The sequence below is a fragment of the Urocitellus parryii genome, chromosome 4, assembly GCF_045843805.1.
Source record: "Urocitellus parryii isolate mUroPar1 chromosome 4, mUroPar1.hap1, whole genome shotgun sequence".
Taxonomy (NCBI): domain Eukaryota; kingdom Metazoa; phylum Chordata; class Mammalia; order Rodentia; family Sciuridae; genus Urocitellus; species Urocitellus parryii.
In genome coordinates, this window is record NC_135534.1 from 68,513,482 (window position 1) to 68,534,292 (window position 20,811).

The 20,811-nt window shown below is 37.9% G+C and overlaps 1 protein-coding gene across 2 annotated transcripts in view; it reads right to left on the bottom strand.

Moving 5' to 3' along the window:
• Positions 1 to 20,811, bottom strand: part of Gab2 (GRB2 associated binding protein 2) — a 181,642-nt gene that overhangs the window by 15,188 nt on the left and 145,643 nt on the right. Inside the window, exons 1-2 of one of the 2 annotated variants that reach the window (XM_026387338.2) lie at positions 17,162 to 17,230; positions 15,975 to 16,218 (exon numbers count right to left, since the gene is read on the bottom strand). In XM_026387338.2, the coding sequence (XP_026243123.1) occupies positions 15,975 to 16,218; positions 17,162 to 17,210 (293 nt within the window). In that variant the 5' untranslated portion in view covers positions 17,211 to 17,230. Of the gene's footprint in view, positions 1 to 15,974; positions 16,219 to 17,161; positions 17,231 to 20,811 lie in introns of those variants that run through there. The other variant, XM_026387337.2, reaches the window with a different exon arrangement.

The window sequence follows — 20,811 nt, forward strand, 5'->3', positions numbered from 1 at the left end:
CTGAATTACTCACCTCTCTCTGCAATGTTTCCTGATGGATCAAATCTTAGACAAAATCCAAAAGAAGCCTTTCATTTCACAAAGGCATGAGAGATTCCCCAGTTCTCCTTTTCACGTCAACCCCCTCTTTCTCTATGTGCCACCTTCCTATGCTTCTGTCCTAACACTCACCTTTCTCTGCCTTGTGTTCATTATTTTTGCCAGTGCCTTTCCACTTCTGCCAGACCATGTGTTCTAGATGGCAAAGGGTCACATCCTGAATCCTGGCACAGGGCCTTGCAGATGACAGACAATACTGATGCAGGTTGAGGGAACTGATGATTATTTCAATAGTCACGTAAGACAAATTGAATGAGGGAAACAAACCTGCCCCAAAGTTACATAATTAGATGGCAGGAGAACACATTCTAGCCCCAGGTCTTTGGACCTCCTATTCACACTTTGTTGCTTCACAAAGAGAAGCAACAAGGATAGCTGGGGATGTAGCTCAGTGCAGAGAACATGAGGCTCTGCTTGTTAGCGCTACCAAAAAAGAAAAAGAGAAAAAAGACAACCAGTACTTAGAAGCCCTACTTTCCTACTTTCACATAAACCTTAAATGATGTCTGTTTCCATGACCTCTGTGGGACTGATCCCTGGACAAGTGGGTCTGGAGAGAGGCTTTTCCTCAGGGCACCTGGCTGGCAGAAGTATCATAAAATAAACAAGATCTTGTACCAGGCACATCACTTGGGACATCATCCTAAATCCTCTAACAGTTCTGAGAAACGTGTGTTAATTACCCTTACACTGTCAGATGAGGAAAACAGCAAATGACAGAGCTGGTGCTGGAAGATAACTCTGGTGTGGCAGGGAGCTCCCTGGAGGCAAAAAGAAGTTTGGGAGAAAATACTCTGTGCAGGCAGCAGCTCAACACATCTTTCCTGCCTGCTGCTGGCTGCTCCAGAGGCTTCTGGTGAGTGGGGGTGACTGCATCATCTCTTGCTTATGCTTTGGCTTTAATATCAACTCAAAACTCTTCCTTGGTTTTCAGAAATGGGTTCCTAGTTTTTCTAGCCACTTCATTTCACACTTGTTATTCAGCACATTTTCAAATATTGTATGTCCCATACTACACCATGATTTTGCCCTTTTCTACCCACCTAGGTACCCTCTTTTTTTAATACTTATTTTTTAGTTATACACAATAACTTTATTTTATTTGTTTATTTTTATGTGGTGCTGAGGATCGAACCAAGGGCCTCGCACATGCTAGGCAAGTGCTCTGCCACTGAGACACAACCCCAGCCCCCTAGGTACCCTCTTAATACCTTAATGACAAAGATCCCAGTTTGATTTGTTAATGTACGGTATGTTTCTGACTTAAGGGAAACTTGATATATAAATGCTTAGAAGTAGATAAACCACCATCTAGAGTTCTGTGACTGTCTGTCACTTTTGGTGTGTGTGCGTGTTTGTGGTGCTGGGGATGGAACCCAGGGCCTTGTGCATGCTAGGGAGTACTTTAACACTAAGCTATGCCTGGGATCCTATGGCAATCTTAAGAGGTCATTTGGACCATCCTCTTGCATTGGACCCATCCCATATAGGTCTTTCCCATGAGGAAAAGAAAAAAACCTCTGTGTCACAATCTTGTAAGAGATGAGATAGGATTGGAGAGTGGCTAACATGAGCTAGGAAACATCCAGTTCCAGCCCCAGCACTGGGGGAAAAATGAGATGATCTTTGTACATAAGTCCTTCTGGCTACAACTTGGAGCCCACTTTCTTTCTATGGTTACAGAGCAACACTGCATATGTGAAACTAAAGGAAATTAAAGTTGCGTGTTCTGCCTTTGGCCAATCAAAGCTACTGGATGAATGAGTCAGGGAAGCCTTGGAAATGAGGGATAAGTTCTCTCCTCCCTCCCTCCCTCCCTCCCTCCCCCCTCCCTTCTTTGGTACTGGGGATTGAACTCAGGGGTGCTCAACCACTGAACCATATCCCCAACCCTTTTTTGTATTTTGTTTAGAAACAGGGTCTTGCTGAGTTGCTTAGGGCCTTACTAAGTTGCAGTCTTTGAACTCGTGATCCTCCTGCTTCAGCCTCCCAAGCCACTGGGATTATAGACATGTGCCACTGCACTCGACTTCACTCACATTTCTGATTCTACCCGTCATCTTTCTTTCTTTCTTTTTTAAAATGCACAGGAACATTTATTGCCATATTATTTTTACACTAGTACAGAATATGGCTTAGAAATTCTCAATGATATTGAATACATAAAATATATTTACTCTGTCCTGGGAAGTTGTTTGTCCTTTATTTATTTTATTATAAGGCAGGAACACTTCTTTTTAAGAGCACAATTTTTCACATCTTTGTATTTAAAGTATGTTCACGCCAATTCATGTCTTTATACATGTACTTTGTTTTTTTTTTTGCATTACAATTCTTATTACACATCTATACCACAATTTTTCATATCTCTGTTTGTATATAAAGTAGGTTGACACCCAATTCGAGTCTTCATACATGTACTTTGGATAATGATGTCCATCACATTCCACCATCCTTGCTAATCCCCTGCCTCCTCCCTTTCCCTCCCACCCCTCTTCCCTATCTAGAATTCATCTATTCCTCCCATGCTCCTCCTTCCTACCCCACTATGAGTCAGCCTCCTTATATCAGAGAAAACATTTGGCATTTGTTTTTTGGGGATTGGCTAACTTCACTTAGCATTATCTTCTCCAACACCATCCATTTACCTGCAAATGCCATGATTTTATTCTCTTTTATTGCTGAGTAAAATTCCATGTGTATATATGCCACATTTTTATTAGCCATTCATCCACTGAAGGGCATCTAGGTTGGCTCCACAGTTTAACTATTGTGGATTGTGCTGCTATAAACATCGATGTGGCTATGTCCCTGTAATATGCTGTTTTTAAGTTCTTTGGGTATAGTCCGAAGAGAGGGATAGCTGGGTCAAATGGTGATTCCATTCCCAGATTTCCAAGGAATCTCCATACTGCTTTCCATATTGGCTGCACCAATTTGCAGTCCCACCTGCCATCTTTCTATAGAATACTATTGCAGGGTCAATGATGTTGGAATCTCATCGCTTTAAATTTCCTTTCAACCTACCTTCACTAGAATTATGTCTTTTCAAGGTGTGTGAGCTGTCTCAATGTATCACCCCAAACAGGTTTAATGACCTCCTTGAAATAAGAAGACCCATACTAGCTAGAATCTGGAATAAGGTCCCAAAGGCTAGAGGGCAAAAATAAATCCAGTACAACTAATCTGTTGTCAAGAAAAAAAGAATTCTGTCTCGACATTTCCAGTTCACAACTATTTCCTTTGGCAAATAGATACTTTTCTGAATAGCTACTTATTTTAGCTCAGTAGAAGACCTGGATTTTGAAAACTGGAGTTATTTTAGCAGGAATACATGTTATTCAGTTCTTGAAGGAAGAATAGTGGCTATTACAGTAAAAGTAATGAGAAGTAATTCATTGTTTTATCTTTGAGATGCTTATTATAGCCTTATATCAGGACCACACATAAGTGCAAAAGGAAGAGGTAGAAGGCTGTTATTTCTAGCCTCAGTACTCTTTCACTACAGCAATCCAGCCAGACAGATCTATGTCTAGTTAATGCTAGTCACGGATGCTCTCTTCAGGCCCTACTTAAAAGCAATTTTAGGTTACTTTGGAGATCATATGAGGTAAGTAATGTAAAAGTATGTATGTTTTAAAGATTCCTTTTTTTCTGGAATCTGGTATGTGATGTGGCTGTTGGAGGCAGTATAAGAGTAAAACCTACCTGCATACTTACCTTTATCTGAGCCATTGCCATTTCAAGGGTGCTTAAGCAGAATCTCTCTGAGGTGTTAATTTGCATTTCCAAGATGGCTGAGCATCTATTCACATGCTTATTGGCCATTCCTATATCTTTTTTTAAAGTATCTATTCAAATGTTTTTGTCTTCTTCTTCTTGAGTTGTAAGAGTTCTTTATGTACTTACAAACAAATCCTTTGCCAGATATTTGGATTCTGAATATTTTCTCAAATCTTGTGTCTTATCATTTTGTTTTCTTCCTTTGGTACTAGAGAATGAATCCAGGAATATTTTATTACTGAGCTACATCCCCAGATCTTAAAAAAATTAAAAAAAAAAATCTGAGACAGGATCTCACTGTTGCTAAGGCTGGCCTCGAACTCGAGATCCTCCTACCTAAGTCACAAACCATTTTGTTTTCTTTTTCTTGGCAGGGGATACCAGGGATTGAACTCAGGGGACCTTGGCCACTGAGCCACATCCCCCCAGCCCTATTTTGTATTTTATTTAGAGACAGGGTATCACTGAGTTGTTTAGCACCTCACTTTTGCTGAAGCTGGCTTTGAACTCGTGATCCTCCTGCCTCAGCCTCCTGAGCCACTGGAATTACAGGCATGCACTGGTGCGCCTGGCCCATTTTGTGTTCTCTCTCTCTCTCTCTCTCTTAATGGTCCTAGGGATTGAACCCAGGGTCTTGTGCATGCAAGGCAAGCACTCTACCAACTGAGTTATATACCCAGCACCCCCATTTTGTTTTCTTAATGGGGCCTTTTGAAGAGCAGAAGTTTTAAAATTGCTAATACTACTTTGTAATTTTTTCTCTTTTGTGTCTTATATAAAAATCTTTGTTTTTCCCAGGTCACAGAGATCTTTTCTTCTAAAACAGTAATAGTATTATCACATTTTACTTTTGGGTCTCTAATATATTTGAATTAATGTTGAGTGACGAGATACAATTTAAGGGTTGATGTTCTTTTAAAGATCATTCCTATATTGATATCTGTTTCAGCATCATTGGTGGAAAAAGTTTTCCTTTCTCCATTCTATGTATGTAAAATCATACATAGAATCATACTTTCAGATTATGGCAATTTAACTTATGATGGTACAAAAGTGATACACATCCAGTAGAGCCATGCTTTGAATTTAATCTTTTCCTGGGCTAGCTATATGCTCAGGACACTTTTTTGTAATGCAGGGCAGTTTCTAGCATGCCACATGATCACAAAGGTGAACAACCAACACTCTACACTGTATGTTGCTAAACTATTTAGTAATTCAGGTATATTGAATGCATTTTTATCTTAGGGTATTTTTAACTCATGGATTTAAGGGGACATAATCCCGTCCTAAGTGGAGTAGCACCTGTACATATGCATTTTCCTGGGTTCACTGTTCTGTTCAGTGATCTGTAAGATCATCCTTTCACCAACACATCTTTTTCTGCATATTTTTAATTGGTGTATTATAATTACACCATAGTGGGACCTGTTGTGACATATGCATACCTGCGCACAGTTTAACAATATAATTTGGTTAATACATACCCCAATATTTCCCTTTCCCTCTCCTCCTCCTTCTACTGGGTCCCCTTCTTTTACTCTACTAGTCTCCCTTTGATTTTCATGATATTCCCACCCCTCACCTTTGTTTTTTTTTTTTTTTCCTCTCTAGTTTCCCACATATGAGAGAAAACATATGTGGCTTTCTGAGTTTGGCTTATTTTGCTTAACATAATGCTTCCAAGTTCAATCCAGTTTCCTGCAAATGACATAATTTCATTCTTCTTTATGGCTGCATAAAACTCCATTGTGTATAGATACCACATTTTCTTTATTCATCTGTTGAAGGACACCTAGGCTGATTCCATAATTTGGTTTTGTGAATTGTGCTGCTACAAACATAAGCACGCATATATTACTATAGTATGATGACTTTAATTCTTTAGGATAAATACCAAGAAGTGGTATAACTGGGTCATATGATGATTTCATTTCTAGTCTTTCGAGGCACCTCCATACTGATTTCCATAGTGCTTCTTAGTTTACAAACCCACCAACAGTGTTGTTTTTCCCTCAACATCTTCTCCAGCATTTAATATTGTTTGTATTCTTGAAAACTGACATTCTTACTGGAGCGATGTGAAATCTGTGTATTTTTTTGATTTGCATTTACTTAATTGCTAAAGATGTTGAACTTTTTTCTTCATTTGTTTGTTGGCTCTTGTATATACTTCTTCTTTTAAGAAGTGTCTGTTGGGCTGGGGTTGTGGCTCAGCAGTAGAGTACTCACCTAGCATGTGAGAAGCACTGGGTTCGACCCTCAGAACCACATAAAAATAAATAAAATAAGATAATGGTATTGTGTCTACCTACAACTAAAAAAAATTAAAAAAAAAGAAGTGTCTGTTTTGTTCATTTGCCCATTTATTAATTGGGTCTTTTCTTTTCTTTTTCTTCTTTTTTTTTTTTTTTGGTACTGGGGATTGAACTCAGGGGAACTCAACCACTGAACCATATCCCCAGCCCTATTTTATATTTTTTAGAAAGGGTCTCAATAAGTTGCTTAGCATCTTTGCTGGGGCTACCTTTGAATTCACAATCCTCCTGTCTCAGCCTCCTGAGCCACAGGGATTACAGGCATATGCCACCATACCCAGCTCCAATTGGGTCATTTTTTTTTTTTTGGTGATAAATTATTGAAATTATTTATATATTCTGTTTATGAATCCTCAGTTAAGAGAGTAACTAGTAAAGATTTCTCCCATTCTGTAGGTTCTCTTCATGTTCTTAATTATTTCATTTGTTGTGTAAAAGCTGTTAAACTGGATGCCATGTCATTTATTAACTCTTGGTAGTACTTTCTGAGCTTTAGGAGTCCAACTGAGAAAGTCATTGTCTGTACCTATATGTTGGAGTGTTGAATTTATGTTTTCTTCTAGGAGTTGTATAGTCTAATTCTTAGGTCTTTAAAAAAGTATTTTATTTTTTAGTTGTAGTTTGACACAATACCTTTATTTAATTAATTTATTTTTTTAATGTGATGCTGAGGATCGAAACCCAGGGCCTCGCACATGTGAGGTGAGCGCTTTGCTGCTGAGCCACACCCCAGCCCTAATTCTTAGGTCTTTGATCCATTTTGAGTTGACTTGTACAGGGTGAGAGACAGGAATCTAGTCTCATTTTTCTACATAATGATAGCCAGTTTTTCTAGCACTATTTGTTTAAAAGGCTATTTATTCTCCAACATACATTTTTGACCGCTTTGTCAAGGATCAGATTATTGTATCCGTGTGGTTTGTCTATCTTTTATACTTCTCCACTGGTGTATGTGTCTGTTTTTTATGTTACTGTCATGCAGTTTTTGTTCTATAGCTCTGTAGCATTATTTGAAGTCAGGCATTGTGATGACTCCAGCATTGCTTTTGTTTGTTTGTTCAGATTGCTTTAGCTCTTCTGGATCTTTTATTTTTACAAATGAATTTTAGAACTGTTTTTTATAGTTCTGTGAAGAATGCCATTGGTATTTTGATGGGGATTGCACTGAATACGTATATTGCTTTTAGTAATATTGTTACTTTAACGATATTAATTTTGTCTATCCATGAACATAGAAGATTATTCTATCTTCTAGTGTCTTCTTCAATTTCTTTCTTCCGTGTTCTATAGTCTTTATTGTAGAGGAGGTTTGGTTATGGTTTGGTTAAGCTTATTTAATCAAACTCTTAATTTAGCCAAACTCTTTGGTTAAATTTATTCCTAGGATTTTTTTTTTTTCTTTTTGAGGCGATTGTGAATGGAATTGTTTTCCTGATTTCTCAGCAGATTCATTACTGATGTATAAGAAAGCTATTGATTTTTGTATGTTAATTTTGTATTCTGCTGCTTTGTTGAATTTATTAGCTCTAGCAGTCTTCTGGTGGAGCCTTTTGGATATTCTCAGAATAGGATGATATTATCTGCAAACAGTGATAACTTGACGCCCCCCCTTTTTGTATACTTTTAATTTCCTTCTCTTATCTAACTGCTTTGGTTAGACTTTCTAGTACTATATTGAATAGGAATGGCAATAGTGGATATTCTTGTTTTGTTTAATAATTTAAATAAAATACTCTGAGTTTTCCCCCTTTCACTATGATGTTGACTTTGGGTTTACTGTATACAGACTTCATGATGTTGAGGTAATTTATTTTATCCCTAGTTTTTTCAGTGTTTTTATCATGAATAGATACTGAATTTTTTCACAGGCTTTCTCTGCATCTATTGAGATCAATGTGATTTCTGTCCTTAATTTTATTTATGGCGTGACTTACATTTATTGATTTGTATTATGTTAAACAATCTCTGTATCCCTGAAATGAAAAAAGTTGGTCATGGCATATAATCTTATTAAGTTGTTGAATACAATTTGCTAATGTTTGCATCTAAATTCATCAGTGATATTAGTCTGTAGTTTTCATTCCTGGATGTGTCCTTATCTGGTTTTGTGTTAGGTGATACTGGATTCATAGAATGAACTTGAAAGCGTTTCACCCCTTCATATTTCATGGAATGAGTTGAGGAGTACTGGCATTAGTTCTTCTTTAAAGGTCTGGGGGAATCAGCTGAGAATCTATCTGGTCCTGGGCTTTTCTTTGTTGAAAGACCTTTTTTATATTGCTTTTAATATCATTCTTGTTTTTGGTATGTTTAGGTTTTCTACATCCTTTTGGTTAATTTTTGGCAGATCACATTGGTCTAGAAATGTCTCCATTTCTTCCAGATTTTCCACCGTATTATAGTGTAAATTTTCAAAACAATCCTTCATGATCCTCTGGATTTCTGTGATGTCTGTGGTGATTTCTCCTTTTTCATCTCTAATTTTATTAATTGTGTTGTCTCTTTTTTCTTGATTAGTTTGGCTAAGGGTTTATCAATTTTGTTTACATTTAAAAGAACCAATTCTTCATTTCATTGATCCTTTGTAGTTTTTTTTTAATTCTCTGATTTCAGCTTGGATCTTAATTATTTCTTCTTTACTGGTTTTGGAATTGGTTGGTTCTTAATTTTTCTAGGGCCTTGAGATGCATCATTGGGTTGTTTATTGGATCTTTCTGATTTTTCTTATGTAGGACTTCATAACTATAAACTTTATTAGAACCACTTTCGGAGTATCCCAGAGATTCTGGTATGTTACATCACTTTTTTTGTTTGATTCTAAGAATTTTTTAAAATTTCCTGATTTATTCTGTCACCCACTTGTTATTCAAAAGTGTATTGTTCAGGGAAGGGGTCAATGCTGAAAAGTGATATTGGCCAAATTATATCATTATACTGAGTGCATGTATGAATACATAAAAAAATCCCATAATTATGTACAACTATAATGTACCAATAAAAAATGTGGAGACAAGCCAGGCATGGTGGTGCATGCCTGTAATCCCAATGGCTTGGGAAGCTGAGACAGGAGGATGGTGAATTCAAAGCCAGCCTCAGTGAGGTGCTAAGTAGCTCACTGAGACCCTGTCTCTAAATAAAATACAAAATAGGGCTGGGGATGTGGCTCAAATCGTTCAGTGCCCCTGAGTTCAATCCCCAGTAACAAACAAACAAACAAATAACAACAACAAAAAAGTGAAGACAAAGAAACAACACCCCCAAAAGTATGGTGTATTATTCAAATTCCATGTTTACATAATTTCTGCATTTGAGGGGAGGGAATGTTGATTTCTAATTTCATTCCATTTTGATCTGATTAAAAAATCTGTATAAGGTTGTGGCTCAGTGGCAGAGCGCTCACCTAGCAAGTGTGAGGCCCTGGGTTCAATCCTCGGCACCATATAAAAATAAATAAATTAAATAAAGGTATTGTGTCCATCTACAACTAAAAAAATTTTTTAAAAATCTGTATAATCCCTTGCATTTTAATTTGTTTAATTGCTTTGTGTCCTAAAATATGTTATATTTTGGAGATGATTCCATGAGAAACTGAGAAGAAAGTAAATTTGGCTGTTGTTGGATGAAATATTCTACAGGTATCTGTTAAGTCAAATTGATTTAATTTTTTTTTTTTTTTTTGGTCTTAAGAGACTACTGAGTTTATGTCTGGATGACCTCTCTGCTGGTGAAAGGTGTCTGCTGAAATCACCTAGTTTTATTGTACTAGGGTTTATCTAAGTCTTTAAGGTCTGTTTTATGTAATTAGGTGCATTGATCTTTGGGGCATAAATATTTATCATATCTTCTCATTGAATTGTTCCCTTTACCAGTATGAAGTGATCTTTGTCTTCTAATTTTAGCTTGAAGTTCACATTGTTGGATATGAGAGTAGCTACTCCTGTTTGTTTTTAGGTTCTAATTTGCATGGTGTATCAATTTCCATTCTTTCATAAGTCTGTGACTTTTCTTTGCCTGTAAGATGAGTCTCTTGAAAACAACATGTAGTTAAGTCTTGTTTTTTAAACCATGTCTTTTAATTGGAGAGTTAAGACCATTTTTATTTGGTGTTTATATCACATGTCTATTCCTCTCATTGCGATTTATTTCTAATGTTTAATTCTGGTTCCATTTCTCATTTGCTTAGTTACTCTTCAAATGAGATTTGTCTATTTGCAAGCTCTGGGGTTTGTTTTTTATTCCTTCTTCTTCTTCTTCTTCTTCTTTTTTTTTTAGAGAGAGAGACAGAGAAAGAGAAAGAGAATTTTAATATTTATTTTTTAGTTTTCGGCCGCCACAACATCTTTGTATGTGGTGCTGAGGATCGAACCCGGGTCGCACGCATGACAGGCGAGCGCTACCACTTGAGACACATCTCCAGCCCTTTTATTCCTTCTTTGTGTTATATTTCCTCAAGTATTTTCTGTAGTGCTGGCTTAGCAGTCATGAGTTCTTTTAGTTTCTGTGTATCTTGGAAAGTTTTTATTTCTGCTTTAATTCTGATGGATAGCTTTGCTGTTTATAACAATCTTGATCAGTTATATTCTTTCAGGGCTTGGAACACATCATTCCAAGCTCTTCTGGAATTCACAGGTTTTGCTGAGAAATCATAAGTGATTCTGATTGGCTTACCTCTAAATGTGACCTGACATTTTTTTTTATTAAGGCTTTTAAAAATTCTATCATGATCTGTATGTTGGGTGTTTTGATTATAATATACTATGGAGAAGTTCTTTTTGGATCTTGTCTTTGGGGTTTGAATGCATCCTATATCTGAATGTCTATTTCATTCTCAAGGTTGGAAGTTTTTCTGATATTATTTTCTTGAAGAGTTTATCCATGCCCTTAAGCTGCATCTCACAATTTGCTTAGATTACAAGGATTCTTAAATTTGGTCTCTTAATGTTGTCCCAGAGTTCTTGAATATTCTGATCATAGTTAATAATTTTCTTTTATCTTTTCTGGTTTAGTGAGTTTTCATTTTTATTTGTTTTTAGATATACATAATAGAATGTATTTTGATATATTATACAAATATGGAGTATGAATGTTCACTTTGTCTTCTAGTGACTGGCCATTTTGTCTTCTAGTTCTGAGATTCTATCTTCAGCATGGTCTACTCTATTGCAAAGACTTTAAACTGAACTTTTTATTTGATTTATTATACCCTCATTTCCAAGATTTGTTTGGTTCTTTTTCAATAGCTCTATCTCCTTATTTAATTTCTCATTCATATCTGGTACTGACTTCTTTAATTCATTTAGTTGTTTCTCTGTGTTCTTTTAGAATTCATTGATCATTTTTATTATTGTTCATCATTTGTTATTTCATCCATTTCCAAATCTTTGTAGTTAATAGCTGGTGAATTATGAACCTTAGGAAGTGTCATGTTACCTTATTTTTTCATATTCCTTGTATACCTGTGTTGGGTTTTAGGCATTTGTTGGGAAGGATTTCTCTTCCACTCTTGGATATGGGCCTTTTGAGAGCACTTCTCTTAGTAATGTATTCTGGGACATCAGATTGTTGTACATTTTTCAATATATTTCCAAGTGGGATTTGTAATATAGTTTCCCTGGTAGTTCTTTGGTTTTAAGTAGCATATTTGGATACAATGTGTATTGTGTCAGAGACTGAGGATCCTACTTTCCCTTTTGGTATCACAAGAATGGGGTCCTTCTTGTAGATCCAGCAATTGTACTGTACACAGCAGGGTATGTGGGGTACATCCTCTGTGACTGTGCTTCCATGCTTAACAAATCTGTATGTTCTAATGGAATATGAGAGTGATTTAGATTGAAACCCCTTGTAGATGTGGTGCCCACAGTTTTTGTGTTAATTTTGTTTTTGCTGTAGGAACAAATATCCATGAATGGGACCTAGAGGCCTCCCCATTCCTACTTGGGCCTGGTTGGTTTGGGGTTTTGTCTTTTCTATTCTTAGTATTAAATTATCACTGAAGTTTAAGCATGTTTAAATTTTGATGAACAAGATAGGCTGTCTCTTGGCTGGATTTTGGATTTAGCACAGCAGTCTCTACCCTATGTTCTCACAGTGTCCCCATAGATTCTCAGATCCTCATGTAAAGTGGGGGGCAAATTATAGCACTGAACAATATATAGCATTAAAATAAATATCACATTCCTAATGACATCTATAATGCTAATTACCACAAAACAGGAATGGTAGGGTCAGCAATTGCTAACAGCAAAAACAAATAGCCATGAACTAGGTATGACATTAAAGTAAACAGCAGGTGTCAACTATACCAACCACAGTACTAATAACTGCAACAACATGAACGATGAGTGTAGGAATTATATAAACCAAATAATTCTAGAAGATGGTAAAAATATTGTTCATTAAGGGAAAAGACAATGTAGTGGAAGGTAAGAGAAAATTTGAAATGTTCAAAATGTGAGCAGAAGAGATGTAGCCAGTGATTCCTACAAAGGAGGAGGAGAAAAAAAAATAAGTAAGTAAAGACAAAATAAGAGAATTTGGCTATGACAGGGAGAAGAAAGGAGTGAAAGAAAATCAAGACAAAAACTCTAACCCTCAAAAGACAAACTAGAAAAATAAACTTTAAAAAATGAGAAAAAAAGAAAAGTGTGTGTGTGTGTGTATCAACCCAGTGATCAACACAGCAAGAATACCACGGGGGAAAAGAAGGAAATAATATTAGTGAAAAATGAAAAAATTGATCCCACTGAGGTGGTCAAAAAAGGATGGATGTCCAGTGCCTATTCCAGGTTAGCCTTTCTTCCATTTTGTCTTGAGCAAGGGCTGAGGGCTATTTTTATGTTTATTTTTATATTGCTCACCAAGCTACAGCTGGAACTGAAGGTGATCGAAATAATTCTCAGCTTTCCTTCTAACCAATAGAAGGTAGGATGGAATGGCAAGTACAGTCAATTGGAATCCTGTCAATGCACTCCCAGGGTGGGACTGTTGCAGTTTTTAATGGGAAGGTCTGATGGCTGGGGGTTAGCTTTAATCAGGTCTTTGGGTCTATGTTGGGTGGCATCTGCTTGGAAGAGATCAGATCCAACATACGCCTAGAGCTGGGCAGATGCTGATCTCTGCATCTCAGGGGCCTCCCATGGATTCTATTTGTAGGGTGAGGGAGCCAACCCTCCACAGGTTTCTCACTCTACACCCAAGAATGTGGCCTTTCCAGTTTCAGATCCTGAGTATAATGACACCTGCCTTTTCAGTTTTCCAATCCTCTTCATCAGGTCATGTGAGCTACCAGAGTCAAAGGGATGCAAGTCTCCCTGGGTACAATCTCCTCTCTGCCTCTTTTAATCATATTCTGCTAGGTAAATTCAAGGGCACACAGTATGGCAATTTTGCTGCTCCTGAAGCCAAGCTGCAGTGTGGCCTTCTCAATAAAAGTGCTTTTTTTTTGGTGGTGGCGGGGAGGGGTACTGGGGATTCAACTCAGGGGCACTCAACCACTGAGTCACATCCCCAGCCTTAGCTTGTATTTTTGTTTAATTTAGAGAAAGGGTTTTGCTGACTTGTTTAGTGCCTCAGGAATAGATTTGAACTCCCAATCCTCTGTCTCAGCCGCCCAAGCGTCTGTAATTACAGGTATGTGTCTCTGTGCCTGGCTTGCCAGTGCTTTTCAAACACCAGTTTATTGTGTAGCCTCTGGTTCAGCTAAGTTCAGAGACCTTTTCTGTTCAACAGGTTTGTCCCCTATGTTTCTGTTAACCCTACCTTTGCAGTGAACTGGTGCTACTGCTACCACTAGCTTGGCTACCATGTATTCTTTCTTGTCTTTTGTTCAATGAACTTGAATTTCTGGATTTCTAAGAGTCTGACTGTCTGATACTGAATTTCAGTGAATTTTCTCTTTCACCACTTACTGCTGAAATTCAAGCAGTAGGAATTTGGAGCAACCAGAAATGCAGCCTTCCTCTAATACACCATCTTCAATCTCCCACAATACTGTCATGATTACCAATATCTCATAGGAAGTCTTGAAATCAGATAGTATAAATCCTTTAACTTTACTGTTGTTCTTTAAAAAATTACTTTGGCTATTCTAATTTTATTGTTCTTTTAAAATTACTTTCGGCATTGTAGGTCGTTTGCATTTTCACATCGATTTTAGAATTATTTTATCAATACCCATGAAAACCTTGCTGGGATTTTTATTTGGATTGTGTTGAAACTATAGATCAAGTTGAGAAGAACTGTCATTTTATTAAAGTTAGTTCTATTTCATAACTATATTGTATCTTTGTTATATATTTCTCTATTTTTAATTTCTTTCACCAGTGTTTGATAGTTTTCAATGAAGAGGTCTTACATGTCTGCTATTCAGTTTTTTCCTAAGTATTCCATATTTTCTGGTACATTGTCTGAAAATTTAAATTTGCCAGGTATGATCCTGCACACCTCTAATCCCAGTGACTCGGGAATGTTATGGTGGGAGCAAGGCCACTTAGGATCAATTTAAACAAAACCCTGTCTTGAAATAAAAAATAAAATGGCTGGGAATGTAGTACAGTGGTAGAGTGCCCCTGGATTCAATCCCTAGTAGCAGAAAAAATATATATATACAGAAGCACAGTCGAATAGAGACGAGTACAGGAGCAGAACTGTGAAGACCTGGTTTCTTGTCCTGCCCCTTGTTAGTTGTTAGCCTGTTTCCTTGTGATAAAATGGAGCTAAAATATCTGCACTGGCCATCTCTCAGTGTGCCTGTTCAAGTGACATCATGAAAACATTCTCACAGATATTGTGAATAAATATATTTATAGCCATTTCTCTATTTGCCTTAATTCTTATGAAATAAATCAGATATTTCTAAATTAATTAACTCAGGAACATGATCTGTAATCTGCTGGCTATGGTAGCAATTGAGAACCAGCTCTGACAAAGCCTATGAGCTCTGTGCTCATTTTGCCTAACAATGGGAAGAAAAGGTCATAAAAATAGGTACAGGTTCTGTACCTACGACACAGCTGATGATGTTAGAAAGCCAAACAGACCATTATTCTAGAGCAGTGAGTCCTTGCTCGAAAAATTCCTGTGATGAAAAAATGTTTTATGTCAGTGTTTTCCAGTATGGTAGTCCCCATTCCCACAGGACTATTGAACTGTGACTGGTATAAGGGAGGAAATGAATTCTAAGTTTTACCCAATTTTATTTAAATAGCCACATGTGCAGAGTAGCTACCTTATGGAACAATGCAGCTCTAGAGGAAAAGTGAGATATGGATTTGTTCAACAATGTTGAAGTTCTCTAACTTTTCTCTCATAGCCAACAAGTAAATCATCTACAGTTTGCAATTCTGAAACTGTAGCTTCAAATGCCTTTTACCCCCAAATCAAACAAAAATTTTATAGTATAATTTTTGATAATGAGAACCCAATTGTTACTTTGTAGCAATACAGATGAAGCCAACAAATGTGAAGGCTACATAAACAAAAAATTCCTTTGTTTTATACATGTTTACCTGAAAAGATGTTACCTTCTTTTCTTTTCTTTTCTTTTTTTTTTTTTTGAGAGAGAGAGAGATAATTTTATTTTTATTTTTTAGTTTTCGGCGGACACAACATCTTTGTTTGTATGTGGTGCTGAGGATCGAACCCGGGCCGCACGCATGCCAGGCGAGCGCACTACCACTTGAGCCACATCCCCAGCCCTTACCTTCTTTTCTTTAAAATTAAAAAGCAGTGAAAAATAGGAGTTGCCTGAGAGTGGTCGTTGCCACCTCCTACCTTGCATTTTCCGTTCTCCGACTTATGCACTGGTGCAAGTAGAGATACTCCTGAGGTGCACTGGTGGACAAGGTGGGCTGCACATGGTTTGACACAGAAGGTTCGAATGTGAACAAAGTTGGCTGGCTGGAGTGTGATGGGGCTGAGGATTTTCGTTCTCGCAGCAGGTGATGACTGGAGCTGCTGAGCTCAGCTGGAGAAGAGCGGGGCCCCTGACTGGCTGAGGAAATGTTTCTCAGGGAGTCTGTGAAAAGGAGAAAGAATTCTGTGAGTGAAGAAGGCAGAAAAGGTATCCTTATCCTAAAGATGGCTGTCAGAGGAAGGAAAAATATAAAGATCGGAAGAACTAATCTAGCTGTAGCATTCGTTCCCTCATATACCTGCTCCCTCTCACCTCTCAGAGAGGAGGGCTGGGGCTTCTGGGACATCTTTTTTTTGGGGGGGGTACCATGGATTTGGGGGGTACCCCAGCTCTATTTTGTATTTGAGGGGAAACAGGGTCTCACTGAGTTGCTTAGCACCTAGCTTTTTGCTGAGGCTGTCTTTGAACTTCTGCCTCAGCCTCCCCAGCTGCAGGGATTATAGGTATGTATGACCACGCCCAGCCTGGGCCATCTTGGTGGAGGTGCTCTGTAACTTTGTACTGCTCCTGAAGGACAATGCCTATCACAACCTGGGGCTGATCTGCTCTAGCTCAAGAAGTATGGCTACCTGTGGTCCAGAAGTCAGGTAAGGTTAGCCTCTGGAGCATAGTAACACAGCCCTCCTCCTCAGTGGTTGCTCCAGCTGTGGTCACCGCCCTTAAAGCTATGCTGGCTTTGTTAAATGAGGCACTGCTTGCAGAAGACTCATTAACTGAGACCCAGGACTGTGTCTTACTATATTAATAATAAAAGCACAAATGTACTTGCAACTCTTCCTTTAGATTGAACCCCAGTTCCTGCTGCCTGCTCATGCAAGTCCTCTGAGGGCTGTTAAGTTTCCCACTCCCCACCGCTCTCCGTCCATTGGTCTTTCTTCCTCTCTTATCTCAAACTCTCCTTTTTTTGTGTTAGAAAGGAAGTGAGGTATTAAGGACAGATAATAGTCTAGAGTTCTACACTTCAAGCCAAAGGTATTATTCATGTGGCTGGCTAAGCTTAGTCTAAATTCCTTAGCATAACATACAAGGCCTTTCAGAGTCTGACCTGTTTCCTGCTTTTCTCCACCCGTAAACAAGTCATATGGAAGCATCATCAGTCCCTGAACACACCAGCTTCTTGTAATTCTTTGTTTTGGCTTATGCTGTTTCTTCTACCTGGATTTCACTTTGACTTTCCTGGAAAATGCATATGCAGATGTTAAGACCCTGCACAGACATCACAATCTCTCTGAAACTTTCCTGGACTGGTTTTTCTTCTGGATGCCAACAGTACTTTGTTTATGCTTTCACTATATCCATGGTCACTCTGTTTCCTTGTCTAGCCCATGGGTTTTTATGAGCTATGATCATGATATTATCTCCATAGCTTCAGCATTTGCCTAATAGAGGTCCTACCTAGAAGGTTTTTAGTCCATGATTGCAGAATAAGCAAAAACAATCATTAAGCATTCAAAATTTTCAATAGTGAAACTTTCATTCTAATGGAATATAGGTTTAAAGATAGAAGTTCAAGTGATGTGCTAGCTGGTGGTGGTGGTGATGGTGACCTTCTAGTGTTATTCAAATCATACCAGAGGTGAAACAGATCTCTATCTGTTCCTGGTTACCTGATCTATTTCTGGCTGTGCACTTCTCATTGCCCTAGGCAGGACCATCAGCTTACAAATGCCCCACCATTCTCATTTCTCTCCAGTCATTTCTGATGCTGGGAAGGACATCTTTGCTAGTCTACAGAGAAAAAGCCAGTGGGCCTCTGGGGAAACTGTTCCACTGACAGCTGTACTGACCTCCAAATGAATTCCCATTATAGGTCACATAGTGACCCAGACGTTTGTTAACAAAATCAATAGCTTTATTACTCGATTAGGTTTGCAAGATGAACCCTCTAATAGGAGGGAGAGGGTTTATGCTAGGGGACATGGTAGCCATGGTGCCAGGGGAGGAATGAAAAGAAAGCCTCAGGTGAGGTCCTACATGCTCTGTGGTCTTTTTGCTGACCCCCACACCTCAGGATTCAGCTCTAGCCCCTCTTATAGCCTCATTCTAACCCTGGAGCCTCTGCAGGGACATCCCCATCTATTCCCAAGCTCAGTCACTACTAATGTGATGACAACTCTCAAACTTTATCTCTAGTTCGATTCTTCCGGGGTTCCCTGTCGTAATATCCCTCCACCTGCTGGGCGTCTCCATTCAGATGTCCCATAGGCAGGCAGGCTCAGCAGTCTAAATGAACTCAACGAATCTGTGTCCCTTCTTAGTGAAACACATCATCATGTCAGTTCTTCAAGCCCGGAGCCCAGGTGACTTCTAGGCCTTTGCCTTCTTCAACAACCACCTCATGGCCATGCCACTGCCCTACTGAAACATCTTCATTGGCTTCCTGTTATCCTTAAGGTGATGTACAAAGTTCTTTCTCTCTAAAACCATTATTCTGTGTATTTCTTCAACTTTGTTGCTTACCAGTGCTTCCTTATCCTTCAGAGGAATTCTAGGAACATAGGAACCTCTCTCTCACCACTCTGTACATTAGGCTGTGAATTTAGTGAAGGCAGATTTTTTCTTTTGTGATGATTTTCTCCCCAATATCAAGCCCAATGTGTGACACAACTCATTGAAATTTGTTGATCAAACAAACTCTAATGCATAACTAGTCTCTCAGAAATATTCACTGATTTCAGAATAAAGGACAGTGTGTCACAACCTGCTTATTCTGTATCTGAATGTCCATAACAGCTTTATTCATGATAGCCAAAAAGTCTATTAACTGATGAATGCTAAACAAAATGCAATTCATCCATACAGTGTACTATTATGTAGCCCTATAAACAAATGAAACAAATGAAATGATCTTCAAAATAGTGTGCTAAGCGAAAGAAGCTAGTCACAGAAGACTACAGATTGCATGATTTAATGTATGTGAAATGTTTGGAACAGGTAAATCCAGACAGACAGAAAGTAACTTAGTTATTGCCTGGAAATGAGCATGGGGTATTGGAAATAGAGAGTAACTGCTAATGATTATGAGTCTCCTTTCCAGGGTGATGAAAAACTTGTAAAAGTAGATTTTGGTGATGGTTGCAAAACCCCGTGAATATACTAAAATCACTGAACTGAACACTTTATTTTTTTGGTACCAGGAACTTAACCATTGAGACACATCTCTAGCCCTTTTTATTTTATTTTTTTAAATTTTAAGACAGGGTGTCTCACTAAGTTGCTTAGGATCTTGCTAAGTTGCTGAGGCTGGCCTTAAACTTGAAATCCTCTGGCCTCAGCCTCCCAAGTCACTGGGATTACAGGTATGTGCCATAGTGCCTAGCTAAACTATATACTTTAAATGGGTGAGTTTTATATGATGTGAACAATATATCAGAGCTATAAACACACAGTTTGATGATTCTTCCTGATAAAGTTAAATTATCACATGACCTAGCAGTTTCATTCATAGGTATATACCCTTGAGAAATGTAAATGTATGTCCACATACACACACAAAAATGCACACAGGGGCTGGGGCTGGGGCTCAGTGGTAGAGCACTTGCCTAGCATGTGTGAAACATTGGGTTTGATCCTCAGTACCACATAAAAATAAATAAAATAAAGGTCCTTTGACAGCTAAAAAATATTTTTAAAAAATTGCACACAAATGTTCACAGGATTATCCATAATAGCCCAAAAGTAGAAACAATCCAAATACCTATCAACTAATCAATCAATAAAATGTGGGGTATCCTTGTATGATGGACTGTGGAATATATAGAGAGCAGTAGAAAGCATAAAACACTGATACAAGTTACAACACGTATTAATTTTGAAAACATTATGCTAAGGGGAAAGAAGCCAGATTCTATCACAGAAAATGTTTATAATTGTGAAATATAGAGACAAAATGTAGATTAGTGGTTTCTTAGGGCTGGGGTAAGGATGAGAGAGTAGGAAATAACTGCCAATCAGCACAGAGTTTCTTGTTGGGGTAACAAACATGTTCTATCAGCAAAAAATGGATAAGAAAAACGTGGTAGGTATACACAATCAAGTTCTATTCAGCAATAAAGAAAAATGAAATAATGTCCTCTGCAGATAAATAGATGTAACTAGAGAACATCATGCTAAGTGAAATATGCCAGACTCAGAAATTCAAGGGTCAAATGTTTTCCTCATATGCAGAAGCTAGAGGGAGAATAAAAGGAATTTAAAAAAAAGTAAGAGGGATCTCTTGAAAATAGAAGGGAGATCACTAGAGGAAAGGTAGAGGATCCAAGGGGAGAAAGGCATGGAAAGGGGAAGAGCCGGGGAATAAAATAGACTAAATTATGCTACATGCATGTGTAACTATGCCACAATAAATCCCACTTTTGTGGGATAATTATAATGCACTAATGAAAAATAAATACATGTAAACAAAGAAAAGGAAGACTAGAAGAGTAGAGGAAAGGAATAGGGGGAAGGACTGAGAGAGAAAGGGGAATAAATAGGAATAAATTATGTGCATATATGAATGTCACAATGAACCCAACTATTATGTCAAATTATAATGCACTAATAAAAAATTAAAAAGTCCTAAAACTTTGCTGGATACAGTGGTGCATGCCTGTAATCCCAGATGACTTGGGAGGCTGAGTTAGGACTGCAAGTTTGAGGATCGCTTCAATAACTTAGTGAGACTTTGTTTCAAAATTTTAAAAAGGGAAAGGG